Source organism: Notamacropus eugenii, chromosome 3, assembly GCF_028372415.1.
Source record: "Notamacropus eugenii isolate mMacEug1 chromosome 3, mMacEug1.pri_v2, whole genome shotgun sequence".
NCBI lineage: Eukaryota > Metazoa > Chordata > Mammalia > Diprotodontia > Macropodidae > Notamacropus > Notamacropus eugenii.
The window spans coordinates 47013585-47028469 of NC_092874.1; the positions used below are offsets into that span (position 1 = coordinate 47013585).

Consider the following 14885-nt stretch of genomic DNA (forward strand, 5'->3'; position numbering starts at 1 on the left):
CTGGAACTACTAAATTGGTGATGAGGAGAAAGAGCATCACAAGTCACAGAACCATCGATTTATAGCTGGAAAGAACTTTAGAGATGATCTCATCCAACCCTCTCATTTTGGAGATGAAGAAGCTGAGGACTAAAGAGATGATGTGACTTGCCCAAAGTCTTATGAGTACTATATGGCAGCCCCAGGCAGGATTTTAATCCAGATCCTGACTTCAATTCTGGCTCTTTTCCCCATTGTACCATACTGCTATCCAGGAAGAAGGGCTAGGTCAAGAAGGTCAAAAGCTACAGAAAGGATCAAGAAGTGTGAGGCTAGGAAAGTAGTTGAGAGACCATTGGTAATTTAAGAAGGCAGTTTCAGTAGAATGGTAGTGTTGAAGGGCTGATTGTAAAATGATAGTGCTGAAAGGCTGTAGAATGGTAGTGTTGAAAGGCTGATTGTAAGTAGTGGTGGGTACTGAGGAAGAGGAATAAGTGAGGGTTGACTTCTGGTTGGTAATGAAAGGAAGGAGGAGAGATATGGGGCAATTTTGAGGAGAGGCAGTGAAGGCTTTTAAAGAACCAGGGAGACATGAGCATGTTTGTACATAGAAAGGAAGAAGTGAGTATGATGAGATCAGCAATGAGGGCAGGGATATGAATGGGTGATGTGGGATCTAGGCATCAAGTAGAGAGGTTAGCCTTGGCAGGGAAGGAGGGCAATTTATGCTTTGAAACTTGAGAAAGAATAGGAAGACAGATAGGAGATGAGGCAGTAGTGGATAGAGATGTGGACTAAAAACCAGGGAGACCTGGATTCAAGTTCCATCTTGGAGCCATTTTGGTACTGTGATCCTGTGCAAGTCACTTCTCTTCTCAATGCTTTGGGTGACTCTTTAAAATCGTAAGGTGCAGAGAAAGTGCTGACCTGCTTTGGTCAAGGGAGTCTCCTCATCTGCAAATTTCATAAAATGAGTTGGTGGAGCTCATAAATGGGTAGCCTGATTTTTTTCAGCAAAGTAGAAAGCAAGATTAAAAAAGAAATACATACACACATATTTGTCTATGTGTGTATACACACATATGTATGCATATGTGCATGTATATGTGTATACATATATACATCCATGTCTATACATACATACATACATACATACATACTTACGTGTGTGTGTGTTTCTTTTTGGTATCCACAGTGCTAAATACAGTGCCTGGCACATGAACATTTAATTAATGTTTGTGGAATGAATGAATAAGTCAATAGATGCATTAGCACTTGAAATATCCTCCTCCCCTCATCACCTCCAAAATGCCCCACTATTAACCATGTATTTCTTTAGTACTTGGATGGGATCTATAGTCTCACTAATGTGGTTACATCTTCCCATAATTCTAAGTGTGATCATTCCACACTCACTCGTCTTGTGCAATTCTTTTCTGTGTTCTCTCATAAATCCCCACTTACCTCATTTGGGGTTTTTCTCTAGGACCTCTAATCTTGAGTGGATACCCGTAGAGAGCATAGGACTGTTTAGCAATTATCTCTTGTTCTCACAATGTAACCAGACCCTCTTCCCTTCATCCTTCCCCCAGTCTTACATCTCTCCTTTTATGCAACTTCTCCTGTGCTGATGAGGTAGTGAATGAAGTGTTGGACCTGGAGTCAGGAAGACCTGAGTTCAAATCCATCCTCAGACACTTACTAGCTGTGTGACCCTGGGCAAGTCTCTGAGCCTCTCCTTGCCTTGGTTTCCTCATCTATAAAATGATGATCATAAAAGCCCCTCCTTCCCAGGGTTGTTGTGAGAATTCAATGAGGTAGTCTTTGTAAAAAGGGCTTAGCACAGTGCCAGGTGGCAGAGTAGGCACTCACTAAAGGCTTATTTCTTTCCCATGCAATTCCTGAACAATTCTTCATTTGTAATATTGGGTATCCTGCTAACACCCAACATCCCTTCATTGCCCCTGGGTGAACATCAACTTTAATCCTTCAAAGACTATGGATTTTAACTCTGCCAGTGAATGAAAATAACCCAAAATTCATAGATAGGAAAACACACCAGAGACTTATAAAATTTTCACTTACTGTTTTATATCAAGTGGCAGTGTGTGTGTGTGTGTGTGTGTGTGTGTGTGTGTAATGATAATAAAAAACCAGATTTGTAATAGAACTGGATTGTTGAGAATTCTACCTCAGTTTTAAAAAATCTTTTCTTAAATTTTTTTGTGAGGCTAAAGATGCTTGTAGATTTTAAGGGAAAGATAGTGGGAACCATACAATTTGAGTCATGCAATTATTTTTGAGAAAAATTTATTTGTAAACCAAAAGACAACTAAGTAGCTAGGTGTGACTGAGGCTCTCTCAGCCTCAGTTTTCCTTATATATATATAAAATGGGAATAATAATACCACCTACTTCTCAAGGTTGTTGTTATTACCATCAAGTGAGATAATATATATAAAATACTTTGTAGACCTTAAAGTGATAAATAAATGTTTATTATTTTTATTATCATTAGATGATCTTTCAGGCACCCTTCTATCTCTAAACCCAGGATCTTATGATCTTTCTAAATGTTTTTTTGGAAAAAAAACAACAACAAAAAACCCCCACTGTTTTCTATGTCTTGACCTCCCTGTCTCATAGTGCTATTATGAGGAATAAAATGATATCGAAAAATGCTTTTGTGTACTGTAACAGTTTTTATAAACATATCATCACCATCCATTAGTATCTTAATAATATTGGCAGTATTCTAAGCTAATTTTCCGAAAGTCCTGGTCCGGTCCAGTCCTATCAAGCAGTATGGAGATAACCCTGAATACTTTGCCCAGTAATAGACAAGCATTGCCACATTCTACTGTATTGGGAAATGCCAACACCAGCCTGGACCTGCCTTCTAAGAACCAACCCATCTCAGTACAGAGAGACTATTACCAGCTGCTGGGTTACAAGGCCCTGGTGGCACATAAAATAGACATAAAAACAAAATGACTGTCGGTCTCCTGTGGCTTCCCTTTCCCTTCTCAGCTCTGCGTAATGAGGAGAGTGCTAGAAATGGAGTCAGAAGACCTTAGCCTGAATCCTTTCTCTGATACACAACAGCTGTGTGTCTTTGGGCAAATACCTTGACCTCTCTGTGCTTCATTTTCCTTCTCTGTAAACACAATAGCTTTGAAGGCTCTTTTTAGCTCTGAATCTATTATCCTATGATATACATTTCTTTCATCCTTCAAGGATCTGCAGTTTTGGTGGTGTAGTAATTTCCTCTGTCAATGCGGGTGGAGACCAGTATACATCTTAATAGACAGATGAGTCTATGAGAATTATGGCTAAAAAATCCATCCCTGTGAGGCTGATCTGATGATGAGCCTGTAGATACAAGATGGGAGACTACGGGTAGCAAACAAAAGACATACGACTAAGAGTTGCTGCTGATGCCAGAAAAGAGGATAATGACTCCTTCCTGTTGTATGATCCCAGTCCCAGTGAAGAGGTTGCCAGGGATGAAGGAAGACAGCATGGAAAGCTGCTGGGGTCAAAGATCACAAGTCATAGATCATCATAGCTGGAAGAGACTTCAGCAAATCACCATGTGGACCATTTCAACCACCATGTTTTATAGATGAGCACGCTGAGGTCCAGAAAGGCAAAGCTACTTGCCCAAGGTCTTTCTGTTTTCCCAAGGACTAATTCTTTGGCAATTCTCTCTCTTTACTCAGATCCTAGAAGGTAAAGATAAAATGAAGGGGTGTTTTCAGTCTATTTGGAGATAAAACATTGAGAAGGCCTTCTTTTTGACTGGAAAACTTTACTACCAGTCATTTTGCCTCCACTTAGGGTCATGGATGGGTCTCAGTGACATAAACTCAGAGCCTCAATTCAATTGCAGAAGAGGGGCATCATGGCTGTGGGAACTGAGGCATCATTGCATGATGAAAGAATATTTGCTTTAGAGTAATACAAATTGGCTTCAAATCTTTGCTTTGCATCATACTGCCTGGATGAAGGTTTCTTCTGGTTCAAAAGCTCTGACCTATGATGATGAAGTCTCCCCTAGCTCCTCACTGCTCCTTAATTTCTCTTTCCAGTCTTTTAGATATGCTACTGTCTGTGGCTCCACAACATCTGATTGGTTTGGTGGTAGGAGCTCTTGGAAAAATGAAGGGAGGGGCAGCTAGGTGGCACAGTGGATAGAGCATCACCCCTCGACTCAAGAACACTGACCAGAGTTCAAATCCTGCCTTATACACTTTCTAGTTGTGTAACCCTGGGCAAGTCACTTATCCCCAATTGCCTCAAAAGAGAAAAGGAGGAAGAAAGAAAGAAAGAGAGAAAGAAAGAAAGAAAGGAAGGAAGAAAGAAAGAAAGGAAGGAAGGAAGGAAGAAAAAGAAAGAAAGAAAGGCAAATTTGTTGGTATTGTGTGTATATGAGAAAGGGTGTGTACTTCCTCTTTCTATGAGCATATCTAGGGCTTGAGATGGAGGAAAGAAAAATCAGATTTGTTTGTTTTCCTCACTGATTTCTTTTCCATTTAATTTTTTTTTTTGAGGGCAGAGGAAGGAAAGAAGGAAGATGGACCCAAAAGCAGTTTCTATCTCCAAATTTTTTCCCAAATGGGTTTGTAGATCTAATGCTTGAAGAAACCTTAGAGGTCATTGAGTTCACCTCCTTGCATTCAGATGAGGAAACTAAGGCCTATAGAATGAGAATGACTTACCCCCGGTCATGCAGGCTGTAAGCGGCAAAGCTAGGATTCAGATCCAGGTCTGGTGACTCCAAGTTCAACAATACTTTCCACTGGCCATCTCTACCTCCTATTCTGTAGGGGAAAGTTAGAGCTACCAGATAAAGAACCATGTTTCCTCTTAACTTCAAACTATTCTTATTCTGTTCCTAAAGTCAGAATAGCTATCACTTTACCAAGAGTAAAGAAGACATGAAGCAACAGAGACTAGATGAGACTGATCCCATCTGGAGTCACTGACCTGGTTTGATGCCCCCAGAGCCATCCACCCAGGAGGAAGAGGATTTGGCTGCATCCTTTTCCATTCTAATTAAAGGCTTTGCAATTTTTGCTGTAAAGTCCTTCTGCAGGAAAGAACAGGATACTAGATTACCTTAAAAAGACGAAAAGGAAAATTGAGCTCCCACTAGCAAATCTCAGGAGTAAAAACATTCTGACTCTTGGAAATTGAATTTGTGCATTTCTGTGAAATGGATGCCCTTGGAACATGCCAGACTTATGGCTGGTCCCTAGAAGTAACCGACATAACAAGTGTATACTGATGTTTCCTAGAAGCACTGATCCAATATTGTTGTTTTGCAACATTCAGGGTCAGAGTCAACAAAGAGGATTGTTCCCCCTTCTTTCTATATCCTTAGGCAAACAACCTTCCCAAAGCCATTGCTGCTGCACACACCTTCCTTCTGAAGCACCCCAATGATGAAATGATGCTGAGAAACATGGCCTATTACAAGAGCATGCCCGGTGCTGAGGACTACATTAAAGACTTGGAAACCAAACCCTATGAGGTAGGTTCAGCTCTCTCTCTCTCTCTCTCTCTCTCTCTCTCTCTCTCTCTCTCTCTCTCTCTCTCTCTCTCTCTCTCTCTCTCTCTTTCTCTCTCTCTCTCTGTCTCTCTCTCTCTCTCTGTCTCTGTCTCTCTCTCTCTTTCTCTGTCTCTTTCTCTCTCTGTCTCTCTCTTTCTCTCTCTCTGTCTCTCTATCTTTCTATCTTTGTCTCTCTGTCTCTTTCTACACTCTGCATCTGCAATACCTAGTGCAGAGTCAGTCTCATGGCAGGAACTTAATACATTTTGCTGATAGATTTGATTGACTGCTGGGGAAACAGCATGTTAGAGTAGAAAGAGCATCATGTCTGAAATCAGAGGACCCAAGTTCTGACCCCATCTCTGATTCTTGTTACCATGTGACCTTGGACAGTTCACTTATACTCTTGATGCCCAGCTTTCTTATATGCACAAGGAGAGGGTTGCTTTAGATGGACTCTGAGATCCCTTCCACTCTAGACACAAGGTCCTAGGATCATAGTACAAGTGACGTGTATGTGATGAAATGGCTTCTCACATTTCCAGGGAAAGAATGGGATTTTTAAGGATTTAAAAAAATATAAGAATCATCTGTGATTTTGCCTATTGTGATGATCAATCAATTACTTGATTAATAAACATTTATTAAGCCCCTGCTGTGTACCTTCTAAGCTCTGGGGAAATAAGAGAAGGCAAAGAAAATAGTCCCTGCTTTCAGAGAGCTCTAATGGGAGAGACAAAATGCAAATAAATGTATACAAATATATCTGTGCCTAAATGCACATATTCATATATACATACACACACATATACATATGTGAATAAGCAATGAAGTTCTATAGAAAGAACTAAGTGACTCACCCAAGGTCACATAGTTTATAATAGTCAGAGGTGATAATTGAACTAAGTTTTCCTCATTCCAAGCCCAGCCTTATTTATTATGCTCTCCTGGCTCTATTTCAAAGATAATATTTTGTGAACATTAGAAATAAGTGCATAATATTGCAGATAAACACAAGGATAGTGATTTTTAAAATCTCCTTTTGTGGAAATATTTTTACTTTAATCTCTCTTTCTTCCCAGGTTTATAATGAAAGAGTAGGCAATAGATAAATATTTGGTCATTTTAAGTGAAAATCTTAAAAGTAAACGTGGGGGCAGCTAGGTGGTGTGGTGGGTAGAACACCGGCCCTGGAGTCAAGAGGTCCTGAGTTCAAATTTGGCCTCAGTCCGTTGATACTTACTAGCTATGTGACCCTGGGCAAGTCACTTAACCCCTATTGCCTCACTTCCCCCTCCAAAGAAAAAGTGAATGTGAAAAATGCTTTTGGCTAGTTCCATGGTTTTTATTGTATATTAAAATCTTTGCATTTCTGACATTTTAATCTACAAAAAGCTCTAGAAATGATATCCTCCAGTAACAATAACTACCATTTCTGTATTGCTTTAAGATTTGCCAAGTGCCTTGTATGTGTTATATACTTTGATCTTCATTCAACCCTATGAGGTACGTACTGTCATTATTTGAATTTTTCAGCTAAGGAAACAGACTGGGAGAGACTAAATCACTGGACCTGGTTTGAATTCAGGTCTCTTGACTCCAGGCCCAGCACTCCATCCGCCAGTGATGGTGGTGTCTGGGAAAGGGGAGACAGATAACTGTCTGGCTTTGCTCAGTGCCCCAACTCTCCCCAAATGTCAGCCTTGGAGTTAGGAGGGTCTTGTTCAGATCCCACTTCTTGCTACTAGCAGTGTGAGCCTGGGTATGTAATTAAATTTTTTCTTTACTTGTTCAAAGGGAATAACAGTATCTATGGTATCTACCTCAAAAAGTTATGAATCCCAAATCACTTGGCAGCTATAAAATGCTCTACAACTTCTGAAGCTCCACAGAAATGTCAGTTATTATCATTCTTATCCTCACCATTTCATCTCAGCATCTTTATTCTTTCCCCAACCACAGTCACAGCTGGAGATGCTCAACAGTTGTATGCAGTTGGCAGTGCTAACATCAAATGGGGTTACAGCTCTTCAACTTAAGCTTGAATAATAAACATCTCCATCTTAAAATGAGCTTGAAAACCCAGAGGAAAAAGAAGCTGCTTTGGGTTAGTGGATATGGGTTCAAGTCCTGTCTTTGACACATACTGGCCACATGGCCCTATATGAGCAAAACCATATGAACAAATAACTTTACCTCTCAGTGCACTGGGTAGCTCTCTAAGATCAGAAAGTGGTCATCTCTTTGGGTAGAGGGAGTTTCCTACCTTCATATGAAACCACAGGTCCAACCTCTATCCCTCATCCATGGTATTGGATTAACTCAAGGTGAGCTGTGTTCTAGGAGAGCTAAGAAATTGGGACTGTCCATCTGCAGAGCTAAGGGAGGCCCTGCCTGCTCCCAGAGGATGTCAGCTGGGTCTCCTTCCCTTGCAGAACCTTTTCATCAGAGCCGTGCGGGCGTACAATGGAGAGAACTGGAGGACGTCCATTACTGACATGGAACTGGCACTTCCTGACTTCTTCAAGGCCTTCTATGAGTGTCTGGCTGCCTGTGAAGGCTCCAGGGAGATCAAGGATTTCAAAGACTTTTATCCCTCCATAGCAGGTTGGCACTGGGCTTTCTCTTAAAATGAACAAGGGCACTTTGTTGGGGGAGAAGGTTGGGGATTGGCATCAGGGGTCAGTGGATGGACTGGACTGGGAGTGAGTGGGCTATGGCAGCTGGGAAAACCAGCTAAAATAAGGTACATGGTACAACAGGGCTCCTGATGTGAGTGCTCAGCGGCAAGGGTGACTCTCACTCAGGGGCATCTGGACACACACAGTAGGCAGAGATTCCCACAAGCAGGTGAGTAGCACCAAGGAGGCCTGAAACTGGGCAGCAGGTAGAGCAAGCTATCAGGAGAGCCTAAGAATGGTTAGGGGGTAAGGCTTGAAGCCTTTGGAAGGAGGTCCTAGAGCAAGGACCAGGGCCCTGAGAAGGGAACTTGGACCCTGGGAAACAAATCAGGCATCCAGGTACTAGTGTTGAGGTATAGGTGAGTCCATCAGCAAGCATTTAAATGCCTTGAACTCTGCTGAGCTGTGGGAAAAAGACAATCCCTGCTCTTGATGGGCTCACAAGCTAATGAGGAAACACCTGTGTGTAGACAAGCTATATAAATTGAAGATAATTCACAAAGGGAGGACATAGGCATTCTTGCAGAAGGCAGGATTTTAGCAAGAACTTCAAGGAAGCCAGAGAGACCAGGAGGCAGGGGCAAGGAGGAGGGGGAGACCTCCAGGCATGAGGGATGGCTGGTGACAATGCCCAGAGTCCAGAGATGGAGTTTCTTATGCAGGGAACATCGAGGAGACCAGTGTCATTGGGTCGCAGAGTCTGTGAAGGGAAATGAGATATCAAAGGCCTAGAAAGAGAAGGAGAGTCCAGGTTATGAAGGGCTTTGAAGGCCAAACAGAGAATTTTCTATGGTCACCAGAGGTGACAGGGAAGCTACTGGAGTTGATTGACCAGGGGGTACTGCCCCACTAGAGCATTTCCCTCTGATTTGTTATGAATACATTAATTGCCACTCTGTGTTTGATTGTTCAACAAGTCCAGTTAACTTGTACCAATGTTCAGCCTCCAACTGGTTCATGAGACACTTTGTCCTAGAGCTTTCCAGAATCCACATTTAACTGATCTTCTCTGTGTAATAATTCTGTCAGAAAAAGGAAATGAGATTAGCCTAACATGACTGCTTGCTAACTTGATTCTGGGTTCTAGTGGCCATTTCTTCCCTTTTTAAAATGTATGAAATTTATTTACAGAATGAAAAGCGAAACACCCTCCTAGCAGATAATTTATAAAAAAAATAATTTTGGATCTTCCTCAAATTTTTTCTAGAATAAAATACTTACTAACCCTTCCCATATTTCCTAGTTTTTTGGATGCCTTTTACCTTGCCTTCTCCCATCCCTTGGTCTTTTTTCTTGCCATCCCATACATCCTGAGTGAATTCTCCTCTCCCCTTCCATTACCACTTTTTAAAATTCTTCCTAGACTTAGGTCTAACAATGAATCTCTGGGCCATAAACTCTTTCAATGAAATTCTTTATCCAACTTGTGTTTTCTTTTAGAATTAAGCCAATTTCATTTGGGCCTGTGACAGTTGTTGTCAATGTGGTACTTGCATTTTATAATCGGAACTTACATATAATAATCATTATAGCATTTACTTTAAGATTTTAAGCTTTAAGCTTTACAAATTCCTTTGCCTCTGCTACTTTGTTTGATCCTTACAATAATCTGGGGGAGTAGATGGCGTTATTATCCCCATTTTATACATAAAGAAACCAAGACTGAGTGAGGCTAAGTGACTTCCCCAGATAAGCCAGCTAGTAAGTGACTGAGTCAGGATTGAAACCTCCAACCTCTTTCATTTTGCAAATGAGGGAACTAAGGCTCGAGATTGAGTGTTTTACCCAAGGCCACACTAGGCAATCAACTGTTGGGAGCAGTGTTTTGTAAACCTTGAAGTTCTATGTAAGTGCAAGCTATTGTTAATAGGCTTTAATCAAAGAGAGAGAGGAAGCATGATGCTTGGGGGAGGGGGCTAGGGGGCTTACCGAAGTCAACAAGAATTGAGCTCCAGTTTTTCCTCTCACACATACTTGTGTGACTCTAGGCAAGTCACTTCTGTGTTGTAGAACAGATAGAAGGAATTTTCACACCAAGAGTTCTCTAAAATGGTACCACAGCCACATGGTACAATCATGTGGTTTAGAGTCAGGAAGACAAACTCAAAACTCACCTCAGATACTTCCTAGCTGTGTGACTCAGAGCAAGTCACTTAACCTCTGCCTGCCTCAGTTTCAACAGCAAAATGGAGGTATTAACAACAGCCCCACCCCCATCCCTCCCACCCCACCCCCGGTTGTTGGAGGAATTAAATGAAATAATAGTTGCAAAGATCTTATCACAGTAGCTGGCATACAGTACACTTAATAAATGTTTATTCGCTTCTCTTTCTCTCAAGTGATGAAATCACCAATCTAGATTAGAAAAAAATTCCAAGAGCACCCTGAATCTCCTCTAGCCAGCACCATTTTTCCCCATGGGTGAACCCACTCCCACTTATTAGTACTGGGTTCCAGCGAGTAGCATTATAGGGCACACCAAGGAGAGCTGGAGCCTAGAAACAGCACATACCAGTTGGTACTGGGCTGACACCAATATTGGATAGCAAGAGAGATTCAGGATTGGTGAGTAAGGTGTCATCCCTGGAGCATTTCTTTCTGTAGGTATTAGTTAGCTAATCAGGAATTTAGGTTGCCACATGGTTGTCATCTCTGAGGTCCAGCAGTTAACAGCAGTTGGTGTATTGGCAGGCAGACTACATTATCAGGGTAGTTTGTCAGTGAGTGGAGGCCGGACTCAGGCAGCCAACTGATTGGCATGAGGGAGGGTCACGCAAGGATGGCAGGTAGGTGTCCCAGCAGGACTCAGCGTGTCTGGGTACCCTGGCAGAGGATATGAGGCATAGCCCTGGCCTTCAGGCAGGAAGTCTTAGCAATAGATGGCAGAGATCTCAGTACAAGGGATGGAATTTGTGGAGAAGGCTGCAAGACAGGTGAAATCAAGGCAGCAAAGCATCATGGAAAGTGCAGAAAACCTTCAGAGCTGTGTCATGTTGAGAAATGGTTGATTATGTCTGACACTGAGTGTTTGTGTTCTTCTAGACCATTATGTTGAAGTTCTGGAGTGCAAACTGAAGTGCGAAGAGAACCTCACCCCTGTCATCGGGGGCTATCCCGTGGAGAAGTTTGTGGCCACTATGTATCATTATTTGCAGTTTGCATATTATAAATGTGAGTTATTGATCTCTCTAGAGATGGGACTTTTCTTTCCCAGAATTCCTTGGGCACCATCGTGACACAGTATCTTTTATAGGCCCCGGGGGATGCCTTTTCTTATAATGACTGAGGCATCTGTCACTTTGGAAGGGCTGAAATGAAAACTTCATAAATTTGACAGTTTAGTCCCACAAATGGAGAGGTCACGTGGTGTAGGAGATAGAGGGCTGGGTTAGGAATTTGGCTTCCAATCCTGTCTCAGATGCTTATTAGCTGTGTGATCCTTCATATATCATTCATCTCTCAGTCTCAGTTTCCCCGTCTATAAAATGGGGGTGATAATAGCACCCACTTCACAGGATTGTTATGAAGTTAAAATGAGATTGTACACACATATATATGTGTGTATAATATAAATACATATAAATAGCCACAGGGTTGCTATGAGGATAGAATGAGATTATATTCATGTAAGTATATCTAAACAAACACGTATACACACGCATATATTTATGTATATGTATATACAATATATGTTTATCTTACCATATACATATCATAAACATGTGAGAGGGAGTGTCAAAGACCGAAAGTCCTGGCTCTGTGACCCCTGGACAAATTGTTTAACTTTCCTACCGTTTAGACAGTTCTATACAGCTATAAATTGCAGAGAGGGGGCCAACCTGACTTGGCAGAGAGTTTCTTCACTGTGGAGTTCTATAGTCCAATGAAATCATGATTTTAGCTCCCCTCTCGCTGCTGGACTAGGTGACCACTCAGTCTCCTTCCAGCCTTAAACCTGTGACTTTTCTAGAGGGGCTGGTCCCTCAATCAGAGTTGAAAATGATCTTGCCAATCTATGCTGACATAGATGATAAGATCTGAGGGGCAGGTATCTTGGAAACTATGTATTCCAACCCCTACATTTTCTGCTGGAGGAAGATGAAGCCCAGAGATGGAAAACAAATTGACCAAAGTCATAGAGAGAACACCAAAAAAAAAAAAAAAGATATGGCTCATTGTGATCAGACTCCAGATTCGGGCCTATTTCCCTTCTCTATGCCATGCTCCCCCATTTATGGGAGGGGGTTTATGCGGAATTTGGATTGGTACTTGTACACTGAGTCTTTGAAGTAGGGAGTTGCCTGTAGAGTACTCACATTCTGAACATTGCCAACATAGAGCTAGCCCCTCTCACTAGGTCGCAGACGACTGGAGGGCATAACATGATCACAAAGTGGCACAGAAATTATTCTGAAAATGAGGTGCTATCCTGGTACATCTTTTCCTCCTTCGTATACCTTGCCAGCGTGCAAGTACTCTCATGTTCTAACCAAATTCTAGAGTAGGGGAAGGAGTGCTGTATAAGCAGCCTGGAGATCTATACTCTGGTGGTGGGCCCTCCATCTGTGCGAAATCGGGCCAGTCACTTCTCTCATTTTCTCAGTTTCCTCATCTCTAAAACTGGAGTGTTGGGCTAGGTGGCTTCCATCTAAAAAATGGTTTGTCTCCAAATTTCTACTAGAGCGGAAGGAATTTCCTGGTGGTGCTGGTCTAATTCTTTTAACTTCGTTCATGCTCTTCAGAAATTCTTTCCTTTAATGTTTTTAAGGTATCACAGTGCCTGGAACATAATAAGCACTTCATAAATACTTGTTGATTTATTCATTACCAGCTATGGAGTTAGGAACCCTATGCCCTTAATTCTGTAAGAATGTGGAGTCATTTTGTCAAACTACCACTAGGTGGCACAAGCCACACAACCAAATGGATATTTTGGTAAGCTGATGCCATTTAGGGAACCTAGTTTTCATAACTTGTTGGACTGAATGCTGAATATGCCCCATCCAGAACTGGTGCTCCTTTACCATCTTTTCATCCCTAACTTCCTTTCAGTACTGGCTTAGGTCTGTTCCAACGCCCCAAGGGTGTTGGTCAGATTCCTTGGGTTTTGAAACCCAGAGGTCAGGGTGACTCACCAAAGTTCAGGTCCCTGGAGGCTAGGAACAGGTTTAATTCAGTCTAGACAACCAGCCACACCCTGCGGTAGTGTTGAGTACCTCAACCACCCCAGCTACTTCTAGAGGCTTTTGGAACTAAGGCCAGAGAAGTCTAGGTCTAAAGGAACATTTTCAGACCCAGTCTGGATCAGGCGTGCACGGCTGGCACGATCTAGTCTAAAGAAACAGCGGGGGGGAGGGAGAAGGGAAGGCAACAAACATGTATTAAGCATTTACTATGTGCCAAGCATTGTGCTAAGTGCCTTACAAATTTCGACTCATTTGATCATCACAACAACTTTGGGAGGTGTCCCCATTTTAGAGTTAAGGAAATGGGCAGGCAACAGTTGAGTGACTTGTTTAGTGTCACAAGGTAAGGGGTCATTTAGTCAAGGGCATTTTCCTTGACAAGTGAACCCAATGATGGTATTTCCATTTCATTTTTAATTTTTTTAACCCTTTCAGTCATCCTCAAAAGAAGTTTTATTGATGGCTTTTGTTTTTATATCACATTCACTTCCTCTCTACCTCCCAGCAAGCCTTCCCTTTGTAAGAAAGATTAAAAAAAAATCCTCAAATCTTACAGCTCAGCAAAATTACCACATTTGACCTTACATACAAAAATTTCCACACCTTAATCTCTCCCCTCTCAAAGGAAAGGAAGGAGGTACAGTCTCTCATCTCTTCGAGGCCAAGATTGGTTATTATGTTACATAAAATAATTTAGTTTTTTTAATATAATTTTGTTTTGAGGGCATTTTTTATTCCTTTTTAACATTTGTTGTAATAATTTCATATATTGTTTTCTTATGCGATTCAGCTTACTTCTGTTCATCTTACTGTTCATAAATCTTCTCATGTTTCTCAGAATTCTTTATTTTATGGCACAATACTATCCTATTATATTCATGTGCCATAGTTATCCATTCTTCAGTGGATGGATGCCCACTCTCCACTTTGTTTTTTCCATTTCTTTGCTACCACAGAAAGTGTTCCCATGAATATTTGGTGTCCATGGGACTTTTATTTCTCTCTCTTATTTCCTTGGAGTCATATATGTGGGCACTTGGGATCACGGGATCTAGGAGTATGGAGATTTTAGTCACTTTTTTTCATATAATTCTAAATAATTTTCCAAAAATGGATGGACTAATTCTCAGCCCCCTAACAGAATAACAGTGTGTCTGTCTTCCTGCAGTGCCTCTAACACTGATCATTTTATCTTTTGTCATTATTGCCACTTTTTTGGATGTAATGTGAAACATAAAGTTGTTTTGATTGGCATTTTTTATTATCATTAGTGTTTTGGAGTCAGCTTTCAAGGGCTTATGAACTGTTTTCAATTCTTATTTTGAAAAAGTATTTGCTTGTATTCTTAGGCCACTCATCTATTGGGGAATAAAAGGCTCTTGATCTTATATAGTCTACTAATTCTGTGTATATCTTAGGCAGCAGTCCTTATGAGAGATATTTAATCCAATAATTTTCTCAATCTATATCTTCTTTTTTATCTTA

General features: G+C 41.3%; 1 protein-coding gene across 5 annotated transcripts in view; it reads left to right on the forward strand.

Annotated features, from left to right (window-relative positions):
• The window catches only part of CRTAP (cartilage associated protein), an 82537-nt gene that overhangs the window by 38962 nt on the left and 28690 nt on the right, over positions 1–14885 (forward strand). For 4 of the 5 annotated variants that reach the window (XR_011976635.1, XM_072651483.1, XM_072651484.1 and 1 more), the window contains exons 2-4: positions 5366–5515; positions 7969–8140; positions 11257–11385. Coding sequence is in view for 4 of the 5 variants with exons in the window: in XM_072651483.1 (XP_072507584.1) it covers positions 5366–5515; positions 7969–8140; positions 11257–11385 (451 nt within the window). In the remaining variant the exon portion in view is untranslated. The remainder of the gene's footprint in view (positions 1–5365; positions 5516–7968; positions 8141–11256; positions 11386–14885) is intronic. The other variant, XM_072651485.1, reaches the window with a different exon arrangement.